Source organism: Oncorhynchus clarkii, chromosome 7 (genome assembly GCF_045791955.1).
Source record: "Oncorhynchus clarkii lewisi isolate Uvic-CL-2024 chromosome 7, UVic_Ocla_1.0, whole genome shotgun sequence".
NCBI classification, from domain to species: Eukaryota; Metazoa; Chordata; class Actinopteri; order Salmoniformes; family Salmonidae; genus Oncorhynchus; species Oncorhynchus clarkii.
The window spans coordinates 59904471-59931106 of record NC_092153.1 but is presented as its reverse complement, the minus strand read 5'-3'; the positions used below and the strand labels follow the sequence as shown (position 1 = coordinate 59931106).

At 41.3% G+C, this 26636-nt stretch overlaps 1 protein-coding gene across 1 annotated transcript in view; it reads right to left on the bottom strand.

The window, feature by feature from the left end:
• LOC139413573 (sodium channel protein type 8 subunit alpha-like) overlaps positions 1–26636 on the bottom strand; it is a 107822-nt gene that overhangs the window by 39562 nt on the left and 41624 nt on the right. Inside the window, exons 8-11 of the mRNA XM_071161089.1 lie at positions 9372–9435; positions 9045–9186; positions 6092–6298; positions 5128–5445 (exon numbers count right to left, since the gene is read on the bottom strand). Coding sequence (XP_071017190.1) covers positions 5128–5445; positions 6092–6298; positions 9045–9186; positions 9372–9435 — 731 coding nt within the window. The remainder of the gene's footprint in view (positions 1–5127; positions 5446–6091; positions 6299–9044; positions 9187–9371; positions 9436–26636) is intronic.

The window sequence follows — 26636 nt, the reverse complement described above, 5'->3', positions numbered from 1 at the left end:
TGTATCTTTATTTCAGTCTCTATGCACACTCACAGGGCCCTACACACTCCCACACACTCTCACTCCAACACACACACACAAACACTCACTCCATAATTTCTTCACTCACACATAATATGTACATACATTTATACTGACCCTACAAACTCGCACACCCACATGCAAGCTGCTTCTACACTGTTTATCTTATATCATGTAGCATAGTCACCTTATAAATATCTACCTCCATCACTCCAGTATCCCTGCACATGTAAATATGATATTGAAACTGACTTTTGAAATATTTCCAGTATATAGTATGCTTACTTACTTAATTGTGTATTTCATATTTTTCTTATTTCTCGTGTTTTTTTATGATTATTTGACAAGTGAAATCAGGTGTGCTTGTCCGGGATTTGTTATAGGTCAGTCTTCTGTGTCTTCTTTTTAGAATTTTTTGCAAATGTTTTAAAAATAAAAAACTGAAATATCACATTTACATAAGTATTCAGACCCTTTACGCAGTACTTTGTTGAAGCACCTTTGGCAGCGATTACAGCCTTGAACCTTCTTGGGTATGACTCTACAATCTTGTCACACCTGTATTTGAGGAGTTTACCCCATTATTCTCTGCAGATCCTCTCAAGCTCGGTGAGGTTGGACGGGGAGTGTCGATGCACAGCTATTTTCAGATCTCTCCAGAGATGTTTGATCAGGTTCAAGTCCGGGCTCTGGCTGAGCCTCTCAAAGACATTGAAACTTGTCCCGACTAGTCCCGACGTGATGCTTGGCATTCAGCCACAGAGTTCAATCTTGGTTTCATCAAACTATAGAATCTTGTTTCTCATGGTCTGAGAGTCCTTTAAGTGCATTTTGGCAGACTCCAAGTGGTTTGTCATGTGCCTTTCACTGAGGAGTGGCTTCCGTCTGGCCACTCTACCATAAATGCCTGATTGGTGGAGTGCTGCAGAGATGGTTGTCCTTCTGGAAGGTTCTCCCATATCCACAGGGGAACTCTGGAGCTCCTGTCAGAGTGACCATCGGGTTCTTGGTTACCTCCCTGACCAAGGCCAGCACCAAGAGTCTTGGAGGTTCCAAGCTATCTGTTTTAATTTTTAATACAATTACAAAAACGTCTAAAAACCTGTTCTCACTTTGTCATTATGGGGTATTGTATGTAGATTGATGAGGGGAAAAAATAATTCAATATATTTTAGAATAAGGCTGTAAAGTAACAAAATGTGGAAAAAGGGAAGGGGTCTGAATCCTTTTCGAATGCGCTGTATATAAATCTGGTACAGGTGGGGTTTGTTTTGCCCATGACAATGTTTGTGAGGTGTATACTTTTGTTTCAAAGTAGATTTCTTTTTAAGACTACCAAGAAACACTCAGTGACCCTGATTTAGCCCACTGCAGTAAAAGGTTAATGGCTGTGATGGATAAACAACATTGTAGTTACTTTACAATACTAACCCAAATGACAGAGGGAAAAAGGGAATACTGTACATAATAAAACATATAGCAAGACATGCATCCTTTTTGCAACAAGGCACTCAAATAATACTACATAAATGTGGCAAAGGAATTCCCTTTTTGTCCTGAATACAAAGTATTATGTTTGGGGCAAATCCAGCAATGAGTAACACTCTCCATATTTTAAAGCATTTTATTTTCTATTTATCCTTTATTTAAACAGAGAGTCACATTGAGATGAAAAATCTATTTAACAAGAGAGCCCTGTATACATTACAATAAAAACAGAATAATAAAACATACATGTGTATAAAACAATATATAATTCAGCACACAATAACAAAATAAACATATTTAATTAAAGCAATCAAATTCAACTACATAGAGGTCCTCAATCAATAATGTAAACTGCCTGAGTGGCACGAGCACATCTAACTGCAGTGAACTCCGCAGATTGTTTCACAAATTAGGGGCAGAAAAACAAAACACAGATTTTCCCTGAGGTCAATAAACAAGGCAGCAGAGCTCTTTAAAGCATCCAAGGCATTGACAAGATCATTAACAACTAGGATGGTTGCTGTGGTAGTACTATGCCCAGGCCTAAATCCTGATTGGTTTATATTAAAAATTCAATTATCAGGTAAAGAGGAACGAAGTTGTGCATTAACCAAGGATTCAAGAATCTTAGCTAAACAAGGTAGTCTTAAAATGGGGCGATAGTTGTCAAGATCACTTGTATCCCCACTCTTATGTGCTGCTGAGCCCAACAATAAAGGGAGCTGCACACTTAAGCAGACCAGGCCCCAATTTTTTTGTTGTCTAATGTTAGCAAAGCATCCAGGACTTCTTTATCAGTGAATTTCCGAAAAGAAAACTCCTGACCAGCATTTTCAGTATCCTTCAATAGATTTTCACCATCAACATCCAAACTATTCTTTTCAAGAGCTGGCTCTGAAATACATTCAAATATATAGCCTGCAGAGATAAAATGGTGATTAAATGCATTAATGATATCAATTAGGTCAGTAATAAGGCCAGAATCCAAATAAATGTATTGGGGAGAGAAGAAGAGACACAACCCTTCAGTGACATAACAGCTTTTCAAAATGTAGTTGGGTTCCCTGTACATTCAAATAGTGTATTAACATAATAATCAGATTTTGCTTTTTTAACTAGTTTTACACACATATTTCTCAATCGCCTGAAAGACTGCCAGTCTGGGCTTGAGTCTGTGAATCTAGCTTTGGCCCAGGCAGCATCTCTGTTGTGTAGGACTTCAGATAGCTCTCGACAACCAAGGGCAAGACCTATTTTAAATTCTCAGTTCTTTTAAAAGGAGCATGTTGATCTACAATACAATTGAAAACATTTGAGGGATTCAGAGCCAACTCTGGGTCGGGTATAGATGCAATACAATCAAAGTCAACAAAATAAAAAGTCACAAAAAAATGCCTGTTCATTGACATTTTTTAAATTTCTCTTGTTGATAAAACTAGGTTTGGCTCTAGGCATCCGTATATCCCTGACACATACAATGGGACAGTGGTCACTAATATCCAAAGAAAATACCCCACTCCCAGCATATTTCTTTGGAGTATTTGTAAATATGAGGTCAATCAAAGTCGATTTGATAGGGTCCTTTAAGTTAGGACGAATAGACTTTATAATCAGCTGGGTGATATTTAGATTAGTACAAAAAAAATGTAAACAGTCAGCAACCTGTGTTCCCCATGCAAGATTAAAATCTCCAGCGATCAACACCTCTGGGGTAGTAAAAATGGCAATTAAATCAGTAAGTTTGTTTAGTACATCTTGGCAGAGGATGGACAATAGATTCCTATAACTGTTATTTTTTAGTTTGAAACCAATTGAAGATTTCAAACCAACAATTCAAAATTGTTTAGGACTGGAGGTAGCCTTTAACAGAGACACAGAAATAAGATTATTTGTGGAAATAGCAACACCACCACCTTTGCCTTTCCTATCAGCCCTAAACACATTGTAACCATCCATAGCAACCTCAGAGTATCAGTCAACCAGGTTTCAGATACAATAAAAATATATCAGGGTCTGCCTGAGAGATCCAGATCTTAACATTATCCATTTTAGGTAATAAACTACGAATGTTAAGATGTAAAAATGTCAAACCTTTTCTGCATTTCAAATCACACAGAGCTCCAATACAAGTCAGATTACTCTGAGATTTCAGAAGAACGGGAGACTCAAAAATTGGATTACACCCTTTAGGAAAAGAAAACAAAGTAGGAATAGCAATTATATTTCTCCAGTTAGCACCATTAGGCAGGTCACCACGTTCAGATACAACATGTGGAACTCTCACAGTGACTAAAGAGGAGATGGTAAAAACGGACTTACATGTAATGCTAATATTGTCCTCACATCAATTTAGTTGACCAAGAACCTTTCCAATGTTTGATGACAACAGCCGGGAGCCATTTTCACCAAGGTGAATACTGTCTTCCACAAAGTGGCCAGGCCTATTCCAGAAGGAGTCAAAATCGTCAACGAAGGACATGCCCAAGTCCTCGGTCAGACGCATTAACCACTGGGGAGGAGACCAAAGACGGCTAAAATCGTCAGTCCCACAACGGCGAGGAAATGGAATTGGGCCAGAGACAATTATATGTTCTGCTAATTTCTGAGCATTCTCTGAGCTGTATGAAATTGTCTCTTAGCATTGCAGATTTCACATGCATAATATCATTAGACCCAATATGCAACAACTTTTTTCAGAGCAGGAATCTGTTTCTTGATGGTGGGCATGACTTCTGATAACTCCAATACCCTAGCTCCAGGAAAACGTAGTGTACAAGTATTTCGGACTTCCACCAATCTAACCATGAGCTTCCCATAATAATGGTTGATAGCTGTTGTCCATTTTTGAGCCAGAGCCCTCAGTCCAACCCTAGCCCCACTAAGGTCTCCTCTAACTAGCCCCCCACAAATGACAGGAATAGCAGAGCCCACCGTAGACCCTTGTGAAGCAGAAACCACCTTAGACCCCAGCGATGCCATCACAACATTGGCCGATACGGAAAGGAACCTCTGACGCTCCATGTTGTGGGTATGCTTGACATTCGCAATGACTGGGGTGTTTTTCGTGATAAATAGACACACAATGGCGATAAGTACAGGCAAAATCCTAGAGGAAAACCTGGTTCAGTCTACTTTCCACCAGACACTGGGAGACAAATTCACCTTTCAACAGGACAATAACCTAAAACAGAAAGCCACATCTATACTGGATTTACTTACCAAGAAGACAGTAAATTCTCCTGATTGGCCCATTTACAGTTTTGACTTAAATCTGCTTAAGCATGGCAAGACTTGAAAATGGCTGTCTAGCAATGGTCAACGACTAACTTAAAGAATTTTTGAAAGTGTAATGCGCAAATATCGCAGAATCCAGGTGTGCAAATCACTTAGGTGTAATCGCTGCCCAATTTGTTTCTTACATTGACTCAAGATATACAAGTGATTTATTTTTGATATTTTTCTTCTTTTTTAAAAGTTTTTCATCCCTTTTGACATTATGGTGTATTTTGTGTAGATCGTTGACAAAAAATAAATATTAAATCCATATGAATCTCACTTTGTAACACAGTAAAATGTGAAGTAATTGTTTATCTTTTATTGTCTTGTGCTAGATGTTACCTGGTTCATGATGGACGTTTTGCGTCCAAGCCGGCTGCCCGGGAAACGGAAGATGCTCCTTTTGCTGCCGTCGTCCGACTCTGACTTAACATGCTTCTCGTGGTCGACCTTCTCGCCCTTCTCTCCCTTCTCCTTCTTCTCCTCCTCTTTCTGACGTGACTTCTTCTTGCGGTTGCGTCGTTCCTTCGCGCTCTTGGAGCTGAGCTTGGACGCCTCGGAGGAGCTGCGTGATAATTGTCCACCTCCCTCCGTTGCATCTCCCCCCTCTACCGCGTCGCCCACCGAAACCGTGCCCGCCGAGGTCGCCATGGCAGCAGCCTGAGGGTGAGGAGGTGGGGGACAGGTAAGAGAGGGGAGAAGTGAAGGGAGTCAGACAGATGGACTAGGGCTGACCCCAATTATTCTTATCGATTCTGATTGGATTTGTTTACTCTGATTCAAATCCCTTTTTGATGATTTGAATATTTGCTAAACAATATCTTCGCATGAAGCATGAGTTACTCAGTAGGCTATAGCACATGTCTTCTGCAGAGGAACAAGACAAAGCCATGGGAAAACAGGTTTTGCTAAGTCATGGATATTAAAGTCCTAAAAACAGGCTCACTAATACGTTATCACATGGAAAACACCCTTTTAGGATGAGAAACACCTGATTTTGGTACAGCCGAGTAGCATTAACTGAAGTTACTAACATAAGCTACAATTTTGTGGTTTGTGTATTAAACAAAATGATGAAATCGATAAGAATTTCAAAAGACAGACAGGCAGACGGACAGAGAGCACCCACACCCAGTCTGTGACTAACCTGGGCATCCTGAAGGGTGGCAAGACAGAGTAGGTAAGAGAAGGGAGTGAGACGTATACAGACAGACACAGCAATTAGACAGACAGACAGACAGACAGACAGACAGACAGACAGACAGACAGACGCCTCACCACCCAGGCTAACCGGGGAGGGACTAACCTGTGCATCCTCCTGCTGGTTCTTGATCTGCTCCAGCATGGCTTTGAACTCGGCCTCTTTCTGCTCAGCCTCCTCTATCGTCGCCTGGTTCTGCTCCTCATAGGCCATGGCCACCACAGCCAGGATCAGATTGACCAGGTAGAAGGATCCAACGAAAATCACCAACACAAAGAAGATCATGTAGGTTTTCCCTGCCGCTCGCAGAGTCTGGAAGGGGGGGAGAGGAGGAATGAGAAAGACGGAAAACAAGGAGAAACAACATATACTGTTACAATGGTCACAATGAATAAACATGATCATCTTGATCATATATTACAATGGTCACAATGAATAAACATGATCATCTTGATTCATTCACTGTTCAGAGTGGCAGTATTTAGCTTTTTCTATTGGAGTTGTACTCTCCCATGCTTCTCCAGAGTTGAGGTACTTTTTCTATTGGAGTTGTACTCTCCCATGCTTCTCCAGAGTTGAGGTACTTCTGTGTGCATGTCTGTCAATGCATGGAGTTTCTATCTGTGGCACTGTTAGCAGTGCTTTAACATCAACCAATGGGTTTCTCTGGGAATGGCTCCAGACATGGGAGCCGTGAGGGTGTTGGCACGTCTATACCAGGGGTGTGAGTGTGCACTTTTTTTGCACTTGTGAAATGTAGGCTATAAAAGCGCACAATCATGAATATGAAAGCCTGTCTCTATGCAATGCGTTATGAACATGTACAGTGCCTTGCGAAAGTATTCGGCCCCCTTGAACTTTGCGACCTTTTGCCACATTTCAGGCTTCAAACATAAAGATATAAAACTGTATTTTTTTGTGAAGAATCAACAACAAGTGGGACACAATCATGAAGTGGAACGACATTTATTGGATATTTCAAACTTTTTTAACAAATCAAAAACTGAAAAATTGGGCGTGCAAAATTATTCAGCCCCCTTAAGTTAATACTTTGTAGCACCACCTTTTGCTGCGATTACAGCTGTAAGTCGCTTGGGGTATGTCTCTATCAGTTTTGCACATCGAGAGACTAAAATGCTTTCCCATTCCTCCTTGCAAAACAGCTCGAGCTCAGTGAGGTTGGATGGAGAGCATTTGTGAACAGCAGTTTTCAGTTCTTTCCACAGATTCTCGATTGGATTCAGGTCTGGACTTTGACTTGGCCATTCTAACACCTGGATATGTTTATTTTTGAACCATTCCATTGTAGATTTTGCTTTATGTTTTGGATCATTGTCTTGTTGGAAGACAAATCTCCGTCCCAGTCTCAGGTCTTTTGCAGACTCCATCAGGCTTTCTTCCAGAATGGTCCTGTATTTGGCTCCATCCATCTTCTCATCAATTTTAACCATCTTCCCTGTCCCTGCTGAAGAAAAGCATGCCCAAATCATGATGCTGCCACCATCATGTTTGACAGTGGGGATAGTGTGTTCAGGGTGATGAGCTGTGTTGCTTTTACGCCAAACATAACGTTTGCATTGTTGCCAAAAAGTTCAATTTTGGTTTCATCTGACCAGAGCACCTTCTTCCACATGTTTGGTGTGTCTCCCAGGTGGCTTGTGGCAAACTTTAAACGACACTTTTTATGGATATCTTTAAGAAATGGCTTTCTTCTTGCCACTCTTCCATAAAGGCCAGATTTATGCAATATACGACTGATTGTTGTCCTATGGACAGAGTCTCCCACCTCAGCTGTAGATCTCTGCAGTTCATCCAGAGTGATCATGGGCCTCTTGGCTGCATCTCTGATCAGTCTTCTCCTTGTATGAGCTGAAAGTTTAGAGGGACGGCCAGGTCTTGGTAGATTTGCAGTGGTCTGATACTCCTGGGATGTTTAAAGCTTGGGAAATCTTTTTGTATCCAAATCCGGCTTTAAACTTCTTCACAACAGTATCTCGGACCTGCCTGGTGTGTTCCTTGTTCTTCATGATGCTCTCTGCGCTTTTAACGGACCTCTGAGACTATCACAGTGCAGGTGCATTTATACGGAGACTTGATTACACACAGGTGGATTGTATTTATCATCATTAGTCATTTAGGTCAACATTGGATCATTCAGAGATCCTCACTGAACTTCTGGAGAGAGTTTGCTGCACTGAAAGTAAAGGGGCTGAATAATTTTGCACACCCAATTTTACTTTCGCAAGGCACTGTATAATCTATATCAATAGGCATACAAAATTAGGAGAAAACAAGGCTATTATAAGAGTGTCCTTCCCTCCTCAATAGCCACCTTTTACCAAGGACACTAATGCAGTATATCCTACCACAGAAGTGTTTTTAAATCTGCCACACCCCCTTTGAACCAGCTTTTGTTTTGTCAGAGGAGAAAAACTTGCACACGTTTAAAAACAATATGCTACTTATTGTTTTATCTACAAAATGTCTTTCCCAACTAACTTAATTTGTTTTGAGCACTTTACATATTTATTTCAGAATACACCCCTGTAAACGTAAATTTGCCTGCAGGTGTGACATAGATTACGACCGACCAGAAATCAGATTCAACTCTGAGATAGAATCCATGCAGCCTTTCATCAAGAGACAGACCAGTCCTTGACAGGAATCAGTCATCGACCCACAATTTGACTTTTTGACTCGCCTGACACCTGTTTTTCACCAACCTGCTGGTCAAATTCAAAGGGCAAAGAAACCCAGAGAGCGTAAGTGCTGAGAGGCTATTTGCTGATTCACTGTCATGTACTGTAAGTTTGATGGTGGTTTCTTTGCATGTTGTAGACAGGGCAGAAATACCAACTTTAATAACCAAATGAATCATTAAAGGACAGTACTGCTGAACTGACAGTCCCCAGCTCAAAAGAACAAGATAGAGCTGTCTCAATCCATCGGTTTGGTTTCAATGCTCGTCCAAGCCGACTGCATTGAATTACACGGCTTGCGCCATTACAAGCAGGAGTTATTCCAGTATACATTTTCTGTCTGACAAACTCGGCCTTACCAACATGTAGAGGTTCTCCCAAAAGTCTTGGGTCATGAGGCGGAAGAGAGTGAGGAAGGCCCAGCCGAAGCTATCAAAGCTGGTGTAGCCGTAGTTTGGGTTTCTCCCGGCCTTCATACACGTGTAGCCCTCAGGGCACCGCCTGGGAGGAAGGGAGGGAGGAAGGAACGAACAGAGGGGGAGTCATGATTTTCAAGCAAATCTTCCAATTTATGTTTTGTGTGAACGTCCTAGTTATGTTAGTATTATGTTCTCAGTTGTTCTCTTGTATGGTGGCTATTCCAACTTACTGGAAGTTTGTTTGTAGTAATAGAGCACGAGACTCACCCTGAGTCTGAGCTGTTTCCACACAGCAGAGCATCCAGCTGCCCGGGAAGGATGTAGAAGTTGGCTGAAAAAGTAATGGACATGTCAATATATCTTCATTTTCATCTTTACTCAGACAATTAGCCTGATTCAGACTCTTATGGTTATGTGGAATTGTGTCTGTTTCCGATGTGCCGTGGACTCACCATAATTCATAAATTATTTAACTAGAAATGTACAAACAAATGTCTTTCCATCTAATCATGTCTACAAACATATGTATTTCCGTCTAGTCATGTTGTAATGACCCCTAATGAATTCTGAACCCTCAGTCCATCTCTTCCCAATGCTGCCCTGCCACTTTAACTTCCTGCACATTAGGGTTGAATATTTTCCAGAAAATAACCAGGTTTCCAACCAACCTTTTTATGCAAGTAAAGTACGTTGGATAAAAAAACTACTTCACAACAGGCCTGATGGAAACAGAAAAATGTAGACGAAACTAAATATTCTAGAAAAAGGTAGGATCTTTTTGTGTTGGTAAAATGAATTATGCGAGAAATGTCAGTGGAAATGCTTTTATGCACAAATATTGATATAATAACAGTAAAATCGAAGTAGACTTGGAATCACGGTCCTCCCACTACAACTCGTCAGGAGGGTATGCAGTTTATTTGGCTACAGGTTAAATAAATGATGAACTTCACAGGGTGGTGAAAGTGCAAGGTGGTGAGCTTGATGCTCCTTTCCTATAAATATCTAGAGTCTTATTCTGGTGACATGGTCATTGATGCTTGGCTGCCGTTTAACAAATAAAAATAATATCGTCCATAATCTCGTCATGTAGGCTATACCCGCACTGTGTCTGTGGGCTGTTGGCTAAAGAGCATGTGCCAAAACAGAGTGGGCACACTCGCTAAATAAACACTATTTTTTGGTGAGAAAGCAATCAGTAGTGTTGAAAATGCGATCAAAACCCATTTAACTTGTATTTTTGTATTCGGTACTTGGGAATTTAACAGCAAAAGTTATTTTGATGTGCACTATGTCATCACGCACTACCTTTTATCCACAACAAGTCATACTGCGTGAAACCTATCTCTGGTGGGAAAATGTGCATATTGTATTTATGCAGATTTTAGAACATGCATTAAAATTTGCATTAAAATCTGATGCCAATTGGATGGAAACCTGGCTAATGTACACATGTTCCTTCCCGAGAAAATTGCAAACCCATCCCGGTTATTCCTGTTCAAAACGGAAATTATATTTAAAAGCATATAAATAACCTACCAGCAAAAAAACTGTTCTTATAGGCTACCAATGTAAATTGATAAATATATAGTGCATTTGGAAAGTATTCAGACCCTTTGATTTTTTCCAGGTTGTCTTTTTTGTTGTTGCCTTTTTCTAAAATGGATTAAATTGTATATAACCCTTTACTCAGCATTTGGTTGAAGCACCTTTGGTAACGATTACAGCTATTTTCAGGTCTTTCCAGAGATGTTTGATCGGAATCAAGTCTTAGCTCCGGCTGGGCCACTCAAGGAAATCCAGAGACTTGCCCCGAAGCCACTCCTGCATTGTCTTGGCTGTGTGCTTAGGTTTGTTGTCCTGTTGGAAAGTGAAACTGCACCCGTCTGAGGTCGTGAGAATTCTGGAGCAGGTTTTCATCAAGGATCTCTCTGTACTTTGCTATGTTCATCTTTCCCTCGATCCAGACTAGTCTCCCAGTCCCTGAAAAACATCCCTACAGCGTGATGCTGCCACAACCATGTTTCACCGTAGGGATGGTGCAAGGTTTCCTCCGAACGTGCCGCTTGGCATTCAGGCCAGACCAGAGAATCAGACCAGAGAATCTTATGTATCATGATCCAAGAGTCTTTAGGTGCCTTTTGGCAAACTCCAAGCGGGCTGTCGTGCCTTTTACTGAGGAGTGGCTTCCGTCTGGCCACTACCATAAAGGCCTGATTGGTGGAGTGCTGCAAAGATGGTTGTCCTTCTGGAAGGATCTCCCATCTCCACAGAGGAACTCTGGAGTTCTGTCAGAGTGACCATCAGGTTCTTGGTCACCTCCCTGACCAAGGCCCTGTCCCCCAATTGCTCAGTTTGGCAGGGCGACCAGCTCTAGGAAGAGTCTTGGTGGGATTAAACGTCTTCAATTTAAGAATGATGGAGGCCACAGTGTTCTTGGGGACCTTCAATTCTGCAGATATTTTTGGGTACCCTTCTCCAGATATGTGCCGCGACACAATCCTGTCTCTGAGATGTACAGACAATTCCTTCGACCTCATGGCTTGGTTTTTGTTCTGACATGCACTGTCAACTATGGGACCTTATATAGACAGGTGTATGTCTTTCCAAATCATGTCCAATCAATTGAATTTACCACAGATGGACTCCAATCAAGTTGTAGAAACGTCTCAAGGACGATAAATGGAAACAGGATGCACCTGTGCTCAATTTCGAGTTTCACAGCAAAGGTTCTGAATACTTATGTAAATAAGGTATTTTTTTTATTTTGTTTCGTAATAATAATAATAATAGAAAAACCTGTTTCTGCTTTGTCATTATGGGGTATTGTGTGTAGATTAAGGATAAAACAAATGTCATAAATTTTTTAGTAAGGCTGTAACTTTCCGAATGCACAGTACACAGGAATCGAACGGTTTCTTGTTGTATTTGCTGCAATATAATTAATTGAGTTCTCCCAAAGTCACCACATTACTTTGTTGATGTAGTCTGTTTTTTAAAGCAGGCCTATGTAGTACTGTTGGTCGACTGGTAAAATATTATGAGGTTATTACAATGCGAATTACATTTTTTTTTACCCTACCTTTGACTGAAAGATTTCAGCCAGCTTGCTAGTTCCTTTTCTCTCCCCTTTGCACCTGGCTATCAGGGGAATTTGGAAAGTTTGTGGCTGTTTTACTTGATGATAACCCGCTTATTGTGGCATATCGGATGCTGCACTAAATGATAAGCTATAGGAGCAAAAGCGGAGATTCTGCACCCCAGGATAGCGCCATGGTTTATCACTTCCCTGCAAATCAGACTTGTCAAGCCGTGCTGTCTTTAATGTGACTGTAGGATTATTTGAAAAAGTTGCTTTTTGTTAGGAAGAAGCTTTTGTTCTCGTGCCTCTGTGTCAACTAGCCTACAAACGCTGCGCTGTTCGTCATTCTCTTCGTTCACAATTAATAATATTGTCACCCATCAGACTGTCAATTTTAATATTGTATTTAGGCTAATACTATTATATGTGTAAAATTAGTTTCTATATAGTTTAGATACAGTAAGTGCTGCATATTATACTTTGGAGCCTCTGCTAGTGCCACACAGCTAAAGTTAGGAGACTTGTAAATGTGAAATGGAGATGGCCTACACAGCATATTCTCCAGTGTTGAATAAACAGTGTTAAAGGTGCCGCACAGTCATAATAATGTTTATCAAATTGGATGATATTTGGATCAAACCAGATCAAAGTAGCATGACAAAAGTATGATCAATTACTGACGCTGGTACATTGATAAAGTTTCATCATAAAGTTACTGGCATCCTCCTCTGTGTCAAAAACTTGAATTGCGGAGGTTGCAGGGCCATGCACAGACCTTTCAGGAGGCAGGTGCTCAAAATGGAAAATTTATAAAGTTTGATTCATAATTCATATATTGAAATTCATAAGCTCCAAATGCCGTTAGCGGTTTATTTGTACATTGTTTAGCATAGGCCTATTTATTTCTGGTAAAACACACTCGCTCATCATCACAAATTGTAATCAAGCTAGTTACAGTGCCTCATAAAGACATGATTGACATTGAGAAAAGAGGGTGGGCTATCGTGCCTTCCAAGTTCATCACTAAGCTTGGGTCCCTGGGTCTGAACTTCACCCTGTGCAACTGGGTCCTGGACATCCTGACGGACCGACCCCAGGTGGCAACAACACCTCTGCTATGCTGATCCTCAACATGGGGGCCCCACAAGGGTGCGTGCTCAGCCCTCTCCTGTACTCTGTTCACCCATGACTGCGTGGCCATGCAAGTCTCCCACTCAATCATCAAGTTTGCAGATAAGATCAGGCTTACCACTGTTGTGTTAACAATGATGAGAGCCTACAGGGACGAGGTGAGAGCTCTGGAGGAGTGATGCCAGGAAAATAACCTGTCCCTCAACGTCACCAAAATGAAGGAGTGGATCGTGGACTTCAGGAGACAGCAGAGGGAGCACGCCCCTATCCACATCGACGGGGAAGCAGTGGAGAGGGTGAAAACCTTCAAGTTCCTCGGCCTGCACGTCACTGACAACCCAAAGTGGTCCATCCACACAGACAGTGTGAAGAAGAAGACGCAACAGGAGGCAGAAGAAATTCGGCTTGGCCCCTAAGACCATCACAAACTTCTACAGATGCACCATTGAGAGCATCTTGTCGAGCGGTATCACCGCCTGGTAAGGCAATTGCACCGTTTGCAACTGCAGGGCTCTCCAGAGGGCGGTGCGGGCAGCCCAACGCATCACAGGTGGCACACTGCCTACCCTCTAAGGACATCTACATCACCCAGTATCACAAGAAAGACAAGAAGATCATCAAGGACCTCACACACACACACACAAGCCATGGCCTGTTCACCCCACTACCATATAAAAGTCAGAGACAGTACAGGTGCATCAAAGCTGGGACCAAGAGACTGAAAAACAGTTCCTATCTCCAGACCATCAGACTGTTAAAGTCACTACTAGCCAGTCTCCGCCCAGGACCCTGCCCTGAACTTAGTCACTGTTACTAGCCGGCTACCACCCGGTACTCTACCACGCACCTTAGAAACTGCTGCCCTATGTACAGTGCCTACGGAGGGTATTCAGACCCCTTGACTTTTCCCACTTTGTTAGGTTACAGCCTTATTCTAAAATTGATTCAAGAATAAAATAATTATCCTGATCAATCTACACACAATAGCCCATAATCACAAAGCAAAAACAGGTTTATACATTTTTGCTAATATAATTTTAACTACCGTTCAAAAGTTTGGGGTCACTTAGAAATGTCCTTGTTTTTGAAAGAAAATCTATTTTTTGTTCATTAAAATAACATCAGATTGATCAGAAATATAGTGTAGACATTGTAAATGTTGTGAATAACTACTGTAGCTGAAAACGGCTGATTGTTTTTATGGAAAATCTACATTGGCGTACAGAGGCCCATTATCAGCAACCATCCCTCCTGTGTTCCAACGGCACGTTGTGTTAGCTAATCCAAGTTTATAATTTTAAAAAGGCTAATTGATCATTAGAAAACCCTTTTGCAATTATGCTAGCACAGCTTAAAACTGTTGTGATGATTAAAGAAGTGACCCCAAACGTTTGAACGGTAGTGTAAGTATTCAGACTCTTTACTCAGTACTTTGTTGAAGCACCTTTGGCAGCGATTACAGCCTCGAGTCTTCTTGGGTATGACGCTACAAGCTTGGCACACATGTTTTGGGGGATTTCACCCATTCCTCTTTGCAGATCCTCTCAAGCTCTGTCAGGTTGGATGGGGTGAGTTACTGCACAGTTATTTTCAGGTCTCTCAAGAGATGTTCAATCAGGTTTAAGTCCGGGCTCTGGCTGGGCCACTCAAGGACATTCGGAGACTTGTCCCGAAGCAACTCCTGCGTTGTCTTGGCTGCGTGCTTAGAGTCATTGTCCTGTTGGAAGATGAACCGTCGCCCAAGTCTGAGGTTCTGAGAACTCTGGAGCAGGTTTTCATCAAGGATCTCTGTACTTTGCTCCGCTCATCTTTGCCTCGATCCTGACTAGTATCCCAGTCCCTGCCACTGAAAAACATCCCCACAGCGTCATTCTGCCACCACCAAACTTCAACGTAGGGATGGTGTCAGGTTTCCTCCAGACGTGAAGCTTGGCATTCAGGCCAAAGAGTTCAATCTTGGTTTCATCAGACCAGAGAATCTTGTTTCAAGTGGTCTGAGAGTCTTTAAGTGGTTTTGGCAAACTCCAAGCCGGCTCTCATGTGCCTTTTACTGAGGAGTGGCTTCCGTCTGGCCAACCTACCATACATTTGGAGTGTCATTGCAAAGGGTCTGAATACTTACGTAAATAAGGTATTCATGTTTTTTATTTGTAATAAATGTGCTAAATATTTCTAAACCCGTTTTCGCTTTGTCATTATGGTGTGTTGCATGTAGATTTTTTTATATAAAAAAAAATCAATTTTAGAATAAGACTGTAACTTAACAAAATGTGGAATAAGTCAAGGGTTTTGAAAACTTTCCGAATGAACTGTACATAGTCATTGAACACTGGTCACTTAAATACTATATGCATACAAAGGTCATCCTACATAACTACTGCTGTACACACTTTTTCTACTCATATACTGTCCATACACACCATCATATATACATACACAAAAGTATGTGGATTCAGCTTTTCAAATTAGTGGATTCAGCTATTTCAGCCACACCCATTGCTGACAGGTGTATAAAATCGGGCACAGCCATGCAATCTCCATAGACAAACATTGGCAGTAAAATGACCTTATTGAAGCGCTCAGTGACTTTCAACATGGGATGCCACCTTTCCAACAAGTCAGTTCATCAAATTTCTGCCCTGCTAGAGCTGCCCCGGTCAACTGCAAGTGCCGTTATTGTAAAATGGAAATGTCTAGGAGCAACAATGGCACAGCCGTGAAGTAGTAGGCAACTCAAGCTCACAAAACGGGACCGCAGAGTGCTGAAGCTCCTAATGCTTAAAAATTGTCTGTCCTCGGTTGCAACACTCACTACAGAGGTCCAATCTGCCTCTGAAAGCAATGTCAGCACAATAACTGTTCGTCGGGAGCTTCATGAAATGGTTTTCATGGCTGAGCAGCCTCACACAAGCCTAAGATCACAATATGCAATGCCAAGCGTCGGCTAGAGTGGTGTAAAGCAAGCTTGCTGCCATTAGACTCTGGACCTGTGGAAACGCGTTCTCTGGAATGTTGAATCACACTTCACCATCTGGCAGTCCGACGGATAAATCTGGATTAGGCAGATGCCAGAAGAATGCTACCTGCCCCAATGCATAATGCCAACTGTAAAGTTTGGTGGAGGAGGAATAATGGTCTGGGGTTGTTTTTTATGGTTCAGGCTAGGCTTCTTAGTTCCAGTGAAGGTAAATCTTAATGCTACAACATACAATGACATTCTGGACGATTCTGTGCTTCCAACCTTGTGGCAACGGTTTGGGGAAGGCCCTTTCCTATTTCAGCATGACAATGCCCCCATGCACAAAGCAAGGTCCATAGAGACATGGTTTGTTGAGATCGGTGTGGAAGAACTTGACTTGCCTGCACAGAGCCCTGACCTCGACCCCATCAAACACCTTTGGGATGAATTGGAACACCGACTGCAAGCCAGACCTAATCACCCAAACATCAGTGCCTGACCTCACTAATGCTGAATAAAAGAAAATCCCCGCAGAAACGTTCAAACATATAGTGGACAACCTTCCCAGAAAGGTGGAGGCTGTTATAGCAGCAAATGGGGACCAACTCCATATTAATGCCCATGACTTTTAATGAGTTGTTCGACAAGCACATGTCCACATACTTTTGGTAATATAGTGTATACATATTTATATTCCAGACTCTGACATTGCTTGATCTGATATTTCTTAATTCCTTTCTTTTAATTTGTTGGATTTATGTGTATTGTTCGGTATTACTGCACTGTTGGAGCTAGAAACAAGAGTTTCCCTGCACCTGCAATAACATCTGCAAAATATGTGTACGCAACAAATAAAATCAGATTTAATTATATTGAAGTAAATCTTCTACATAGCAAACTAAATGTCTTATACTGATTGTGATTTAGGGACAGTTTGAAATGTACTGGGGTGGTTCTGGTGGTTCATTGTTAGCTAGTTATGTTGAAAGAGCTGATTTGCCATCGAATTCACGGGCAGGAAACAAACAGACTTAATCTATACTAATTTAGCTGTTCTCGACCAAAAAGAAAACGATTCAAACAAAAAACATAACAAATATTTACAAAATGTACAGGCAGGACCTCTCTGCCTAGGCTACCTCACAGCAACATGGTAAAAATACAAAATGTGTAGAAAAGCAGAAAATAAGCTCTAAAACAGCAACATTTTCTCTCAGCCTCATAGCAAAATGTGTAAAAATAGTATGGATTAGCTATAAAACTGCACAATGTTCTCTTTGTCCCATGGCACCAAAAAAATCCTGAACAAAAAAATCCCAAATGTTGACTCTACGTCTTGATCAGACCAGAGAATCTTGTTTCCGTTTTGATCAGTTGTGGTTCAACTCTCGATAGTTTATTTAAGTTTTATTTAACTATAAGGTCTAGAAAGGCACAGTAGCAGGCTAGTCCGACTGTATTTTTTTAAACTTATGATACAGAGATTCTCTGTCTTGCGGATCTTAATTCTCCCAAATCGTCCTATAATATTGTGGCCACATGCTCCCGGTAAACCCAATTATTCAGGAAAATTTAACATGCGCTCTGCCTCCTATGATTCAAGCGGCTGTTCCTCGCGGACATATAACCATAACGCGTCAATATAGCATTTGTAATTTAACGTTTAAAATGTATTACAGTTTATGTCTGGCATAAACACAACCAGTCACAATGTTTAATTCTGATTAGGCCACTTCAAAAGTATCCAGTAGGCTAAATGTGCACGTTTGTCCACTCTAATATAATACCAGCATCCAAACTGCACTATCATTTGAGCAATGGAAAGAGACATCTGTTACAAAAGATCAAAAAGTTTAATGACATTCGCAGGTTTGTTTGGCTACTCTTATTTGATAGAGGTGTTGAAAAGTAAAACGATGATGTTGAAGCGCCCGAAGTAGGTAATCATTGTGCAGTTATGCTTTGCTTATTGGCACAGAAACCAGTTGGTGGAAAATTCATTGCATTTGTTTTATATAATTATACATATAATTGCATAACATTTTTGAAAATCTGATTTCCTCCTACCTGATCATTGTCTGCAGCCGGCTCTGATCGTAGAGTAATGAGACAGGCAGGGAGTCTCCTTCGTGGTGGTCGGCTAACCCTCAACCTTCTGGCCCGTAGCCCTGCGTGGCATTGATAGTGCCACAAAAGCATTCTGAAGTGGTAAAGTCGATATCCACGTTTTTAAACACAGGATCGCTACAGTTATTGTTATTTGTGGTCATAATCATGTTTTATTTGGTTAATTCAATGAGGAGGGGGTTTGCACATTTTTGTACAGTACAAGGGGAGGTTCACGTGAAAATATTTGTAACGTTTGGGAGGAAGGTGCACTTTTTTTGTGGCAGTTCTGTTGATACACACTCGACCGGTGACCGCATGTTTGGATACCGGGCAGTTTAATCTCTGTACAGGGCAGACTGGGGGAAAAGGCGCAAATGGTCATGCAATAGCTATGTGCAGTTCGCGAATGTGCAGACTCTTTTTGCTGATTTAAGTCATGATCCATTTTCCTGAGTGACTCATTCATTTTAGTCGTCCCCCTCTGGGCACAGCAAATAATTTCAACGTGAATCATTCGGCATAGCCGTGGTAAGTAGGGGTACTGAAGATGCTTCAAAATTATCTGCATCACCCCAATCCCCATTTTCTTTATTTATACAACAGATTCATGTGATATCACTGTGCTTCTTCTAATTACATTATAAAGATGACATTAAAAGTATATGGTGCAAGTGATCAATGCAGTTCGAGACTGCAGCAATTTCGAAGATCTCCACAGACCTGTGATGACCTATTAATGCTATCTTGAACATGCACGCTTTATATGATTACATATGAAGACAATTATAGTTGAAGTAACCTCAATGTGGCCATGGATGTGTTACTAATTGTAAGGTTTAATGTTACATAAGTTAGGTAAGATAGCCTTGACTTTATTACAAAAGTAATATTTAATTGATTGTTTGAAAACGCAACCAAATATCAACAATTAAAGGAGATGTATCTACTGCTTGGATAGCTCCATCTGTGCCACTGATTCTGGCTTTAATTCCAGTTTGTCTACAAATTAATAATTGATATGTTGGATTCAAGTCTCCATCTCAACCAAAAATCTAAGTTAAAGAATAGGACTAAATCAAATACACTTTAAATAAAGTTTGATTTGATTTAGTACTCTATTCTTTAACTTAGATTTTTGGTAGAACTATCCAAGCAGAAGATATATCTCCTTCAAATGTTGATATTTGGTTGTGTTGACAATCAAACACAATTCAATATCACTAAATATCCTTACATTTGAAATCAACCAGAGCTTGAAACCCTAGGTCTATTGTATTGTATTTTTGTTGTTGAATTCTGGGTTGAATTGAAAGAATAGCTGTTGATGACAAATGTGCAGGCCTAAATATCATAATTGATGATGAGTGATAAAGTATGGTCATATTTAATTTGCTCAATTAAACCTACCCTTTGGAATGACTGCTAAAACAACAGTAAATCTATTTTGTTTTTAAGTGGAGATCTCTGAACAATTGTTCCCACGATAGCACCCTGGTGAAGACGGGAGGGAGGATGTGTGGGTGGCGAGTGTTTGGGACATTGGATGGGTGGCGGGTAGGATGGAGGGTGGGTGTGTGGTGGATGAGAGGGGTGTGACAGCTAGGAGGGGTCTCACTCTCCTCCTGGCGGGTGGGAGCTGGGTAGGGTGGGTTGGGATGGAATGGGAGGGTCAGCTGTACTGGGATCTGGGATCATGGGAGGAGGGAGGGAAAAGGGTTCTTATGGTCTTCCACAACCTTTACAAAAAAAAATTACAAATTTTCATGCCCAAATTTATACCATTTGTAACCATAACAAATTTACCAAACTGCCATTGTATATTCTAAAGCTGTTTTTCATGATTGGTATCAATAATGTTTTTTATGTAAACATTTGTAACTGGCTGATTAAGAATTTATTACAGGGAATAATCATGGCCAGCTGGTCTTGTTAGCATAAGGTTATGTGTGCCAGATTATCCGATGGGAACAGCTAACATGTAGCATTCTATCACGTGCAACTACGTCAATGATTGTAATTGACTGATACGGATTTTGAGACAGAAAAGTTTGTTTAAAGGTTTTTATATGTTCGGAAGTATTGACTCACAGGTTTCCCCTATTCATCTTGAGCACTGGTTCTTAATCCTGGTCCTGGGGACCCAAAGGGGTGCACATGTTTGTTTTTGCCCTACAACTACACAGCTGATTCAAATGATCAACTCATCAAAAGGCTTTGGTGATCTGAATCAGCTGTGTAGTGCTATGCAAAAACAGAAATATGCACCCCTTTGTGTCCCCAGGACCAGGATTGAGAACCACTGATCTAGAGCAACGATACTTATATGTTTCCCCTTTCGTCTGTGTCTGGTGTTAGCTAGTTACTGACTAGCAAGATCTTCATCTGTGTCTGGTGTTAGCTAGTTACTGGCTAGCAAGATCTTCATCTGTGTCTGGTGTTAGCTAGTTACTGGCTAGCAAGATCTTCATCTGTGTCTGGTGTTAGCTAGTTACTGGCTAGCAAGATCTTCATCTGTGTTTGGTGTTAGCTAGTTACTGGCTAGCAAGATCTTCATCTGTGTCTGGTGTTAGCAAGTTACTGGCTAGCAAGATCTTCATCTGTGTCTGGTGTTAGCTAGTTACTGGCTAGTAAGATCTTCAGCCAGTATGGAACAAAAAGGGGGAAAGGGTCATTCAAAACTCTGACGCAGTTGTCATGTCAACACATCTGTCAGTGTTTCTGCGAACTGCAAGAGAAGAGACATGCCAAACGTGATTATAAACAAATATTGATATTCATGGTCTGGCAGTCTATATACAGTTGAAGTCGGAAGTTTACATACACCTTAGCCAAATACATTTAAACTCAGTTTTTCACAATTCCTGACATGTAATCCTAGTAAAAATGCCCTGACTTAGGTCAGTTAGGATCAACACTTTATTTTAAGAATGTGAAATGTCAGAATAATAGTAGAGAGAATTATTTCTTTCAGCTTTTATTTCTTTCATCACATTCCCAGTGGGTCAGAAGTTTACATACACTCAATTAGTATTTGGTAGCATTGCCTTTAAATTGTTTAACTTCCACAAGCTTCCCACAATAAGTTGGGTGAATTTTGGCCCATTCCTCCTGACAGAGCTGGTGTAACTGTGTCAGGTTTGTAGGCCTCCTTGCTCGCACACGCTTTTTCAGTTCTGCCCACACATTTTCTATAGGATTGAGGTCAGGGCATTGTGATGACCACTCCAATACCTTGACTTTGTTGTCCTTAAGCCATTTTGCCAAATCTTTGGAAGTATGCTTGGGGTCATTGTCCATTTGGAAGACCCATTTGCGACCAAGCTTTAACTTCCTGACTGATGTTTTGAGATGTTGCTTCAATATATCCACATGATTTTCTTGCCTCATGACGCCATCTATTTTGTGAAGTGCACCAGTCCCTACTGCAGCAAAGCACCCCCACAACATGATGCTGCCACCCCCGTGCTTCAAGGTTGGGATGGTGTTCTTCGGCTGCCAAGCATCCCCCTTTTTCCTCCAAACGTAACGATGGTCATTATGGCCAAACAGTTCTATTTTTGTTTCATCAGACCAGAGGACATTTCTCCAAAAAGTACGATCTTTGTCCCCATGTGCAGTTGCAAACCGTAGTCTGGCTTTTCCTTGCTCCCAAGGATGAACCAGACTTGTGGAGGTCTACAATTATTTTTCTGAGGTCTTGGCTGATTTCTTTTGATTTTCCCATGACGTCAAGCAAAGAGACACTGAGTTTGAAGGAAGGCCTTGAAATTCATCCACAGGTACATCTCCAATTAACTCAAATGATGTCAATTAGCCTTTCAGGAGCTTCTAAAGCCATGACATAATTTTCTGGAATTTTCCAAGCTGTTTAAAGGCACAGTGAACTTAGTGTATGTGAACTTCTGACCCACTGGACATGTGATACAGTGAAATAATCTGTCTGTAAACAATTGTTCGAAAAATTACTTGTGTCATGTACAAAGTATATGTTCTAACCGACTTGCCAAACCTATAGTTTGTTAACAAGAAATGTGTGGAGTGGTAGAAAAATGAGTTTTAATGACTCCAACCTAAGTGTATGTAAACTTTTAATTCACATTTAACTTTCCACAGCCAACAACACGAGTAAGCATCTAAATCAGACAACCCCATAGTAGAATAATTTACCAATTCAATTATTTAGTCTGTCACATTCTATGCAATGAAGTTAAATTCCTCTAAAGGCGCATTCTAATTGATAGTGCAGCACTGAGAGACAAATATGCATGCCCAGTCATTGTAGCCTACAACGTTCTTAATTCCTTCGCGGGAAACACACCTTTGAAATCAGTTTTGATGGCCTCTGTTAAAAGAGGATCACTGAGTTTTCTAGTGTTACTAGGATACATTTATTTCTCAAATCCCCCAAAATTGTCAAATGCACAATTTCAGAACCCTTTTTCGCATGGCGCAATAATTTTGCCCGCCCAATTTTTCAGTTTTTGATTTGTTAAAAAAGTTTGAAATATCCAATAAATGTCGTTCCACTTCATGATTGTGTCCCACTTGTTGTTGATTCTTCACAAAAAATACAGTTTTATATCTTTATGTTTTGAAGCCTGAAATGTGGCAAAAGGTCGCAAAGTTCAAGGGGGCCGAATACTTTCGCAAGACACTGTAATACTAGGCGGTGTCAGAGGAATGTCCAAAAGGCTCCTTAACAGCTTCCACCCCCAAGCCATAAGACTGCTGAACAATTAATAAAATGGCCACCCATACTATTTACATTGACACTCCATCCCTCTTTTTTTACACTGCTACTACTCACTGTTTATTATCTATGCATAGTCACTTTACCCCTACCTACATGTACAAATTACCTCGACTAACCTGTACCCCAGCACATTGACCCGGTACCGGTACCCCCTGTATACAGCCTCGTTATTATTTTAATTTTTTTAATTACTTTTTTATTTTGTAAATATTTTCTTTGGTTAAAACCTGTTGAGGACATGGCAGATTTACGCCCCCTTTGGAGAAATTGGGTACCCCTAGTAAACTGAAAAGAAAATCTGTCAAAAATTGCTAATATATGCATATAATAATAATTATTGGATAGAAAACACTCTAAAGCTTCTAAAACCGTTGGAATTATGTCTGTAAGTATAGCAGAACTCACAGGGCATGCATTCTTCCAAACTAGTTTTGTGGTCATGAAAGTTGGAGCAACTTTGACGTCATCGCCCCCACCCTTCCCAACCACTTATGGATCTGGGGACACTTTCCATCTCTTCCACTAGATGTCCTCATTCTGTAGAGCGTTTAATCGTTCAAATCGCGCGAGAATTGACCCTATGGGAGTGATTTGAGTAAGTGCCGCGAGAAAAAACCTGTGCGTTAGGGCGCGAATTGGTCACAGCCATTCCTTTTGTTCCAGCACTCCTGGGAAGAGCAAACGATGCCCGGTTGAATTGAAATTTGTTTTGTGTGTTAAAAACATCATAAAGCTTGCTTCTGCACTTAGTTTGACCTGTTTAGTCGACATATAATATGTAATTTTGAAGTTTTGATGCGCAACTTTTCCGGACCAGAGGACATTTTGGGTGCATTTCAGCTGATGTTATTAGCAGTAGCTAATACAAAGACGCAAGACTTGAAACCAAACGATGTATTGGGTAAGTATGAACCCTTCCAGAACATTCTGAACGAAGACCATCGAAGGTAAGGGAATATTTATGCTTAAATCTGTGTTTCTGTTGACTCCAACATTACGGAGAAATGTAGCTTATATCTGAGCGCCGTCTCAGCATATTGAATAGTGTGCGATTTCTGTAACGTTAAAAATAAATGTAACAAAGCGGTTGCATAAAGAAGCAGTGTATCTTTCTAACTATATGTAGAACATGTATATTTAGCCAAAGTTTATGATGTCTATTTACGTTATCTTGCCGCGCTACCTAGATTTCCTGCGGACATTTTTGAGTAATTTCTGAACATGAGCTCATTGTAAATGGACATTTATGGATATAAATGGCATATTATTGAAAAAAAAAAAATGTACTGTGTAACATGTCCTATTACTGTCGTCTGATGAAGATTTTCAAAAGGTTAGTGAATGATTTATTTTTTAATCCTGCTTTTATAATTTTATATTTTCTGGGACAAAATGGCTGCCTCTTGTCTTGATTTCGGTGGTGGTCTAATATAAATATGTGGTGTGTTTTCGCCGTAAAACATTTAAAAAATCTGACATGCTGGGTAGATGAACAAGGTGTTTATCTTTCATTTGAGCTATTGGACTTGTTAATGTGTGGAGGTTAAATATTTCTAAGAATATTTTTGCGTTCCATGCGCCACGGGTTGAGCTGAACGGGGGGGGTGGCGTTCCTCTAGAGGAACTCCTGGCCTCAACAGGGTTTGTAAGTAAGCATTTCACGGTAAGGTCGACACCTGTTATATTCGGTGGATACAGTTTCAACTGTTCTGCCTGCTGCTATGGAATCCTGACCTGTTCACCGGACTTGCTACCTGTTCCTGACCTGCTGTTTTCAACTCTCTAGAGACAGCAGGAGCGGTAGAGATACTCTCAATGATCGGCTATGAAAAGTCAACTGACATTTACTCCTGAGGTGCTGACTTGCTGCACCCTCGACAACTACTGTGACTATTATTATTTGACCATGCTGGTCACTTATGAACATTTGAACATCTTGGCCATGTTCTGTTATAATCTCCACCCAGCACAACCAGAAGAGGACTGGCCACCCCACATAGCCTGGTTCCTCTCTAGGTTTCTTCCTAGGTTTTGGCCTTTCTAGGGAGTTTTTCCTAGCCACCGTGCTTCTACACCTGCATTGCTTGCTGTTTGGGGTTTTAGGCTGGGTTTCTGTACAGCACTTTGAGATATCAGCTGATGTACGAAGGGCTATATGAATACATTTGATTTGATTTGATTTCGATTTGATTGGTCTTTATCTATAAGTGCATCGAGGACATCGTCCCCACAGTGACTGTACGTACATACTCCAGATGAGCTAAATCACTTCTATGCTCGCTTCGAGGCAAGCAACACTGAGGCATGCATAAGAGCATCAGCTGTTCCGAACGACTGTGGGATCACTCTCTCCGTAGCCAACGTGAGTGAGAACTTTAAACAGGTGAACATTCACAAGGCTGCGGGGCCAGATGGATTAATAGGACGTGTGCTCCAGGCATGTGCTGACCAACTGGCAGGTGCCTTCACTGACATTTTCAACATGTCCCTGATTGAGTCCATAATACCAACATGTTTCAAGCAGACCACCATAGTCCCTGTGCCAAAGAACACTAAGGCAACCTGCCTAAATGACTACGGACCCGTAGCACACACATCCATAAATATGAAGTGCTTTGAAAAGCTGGCAATGGCTCCCATCAACTTATCCCAGAAACCCTAGACCCACTCCAATTTGCATACCGCCCAAACAGATCCGCAGATGATACAATCTCTAATGCACTGCACACTGCCCTTTCCCACCTGGACAAGAGGAACACCTACGTGAGAATGCTATTCATTGACTACAGCTCAGTGTTCAACCCCATAGTATCCTCAAAGCTCATCACTAAACTAAGGATCTTGGGACTGAACACCTCCCTCTGCAACTGGATCCTGGACTTCCTGACTGGCTGCCCCCAAGTGGTGAGGGTAGGTAGCAACACATCTTCCACGCTGATCCTCAACACTGGAGCCCCTCAGGGGTGCATGCTCAGTCCCCTCCTGTACTCTCTGTTCACCCACGACTGCGTGGCCAGGTACGACTCCAACACCATCATTAAGTTTGCAGATGACAAAAGTGGTAGGCCTGATCACCGACAACGACGAGACACCCTATAGGGAGGAGGTCAGAGACCTGGCCGGGTGGTGCCAGAATAACAACATATCCCTCAACGTAACCAAGACAATGAGATGATTGTGGACTACAGGAAAAGGAGGACCGAGCACACCCCCATTCTCATCGACGGGACTGTAGTGGAGCAAGTTGAGAGCTTCAAGTTCCTTGCTGTCCACCTCACCAACAAACTATCATGGTCCAAACACACTAAGACAGTCATGAAGAGGGCACAACAAAGCCTATTCCCCCTCAGGAAACTAAAAAGATTTGGCATGGGTCCTGAAATTCTCAAAAGGTTCTACAGCTGCAACATCGAGAGCATCACTGGTTGCATCACTGCCTGGTACGGCAACTGCTCGGCCTATGACCGCAATGGACTACAGAATGTAGTGCGTACAGCC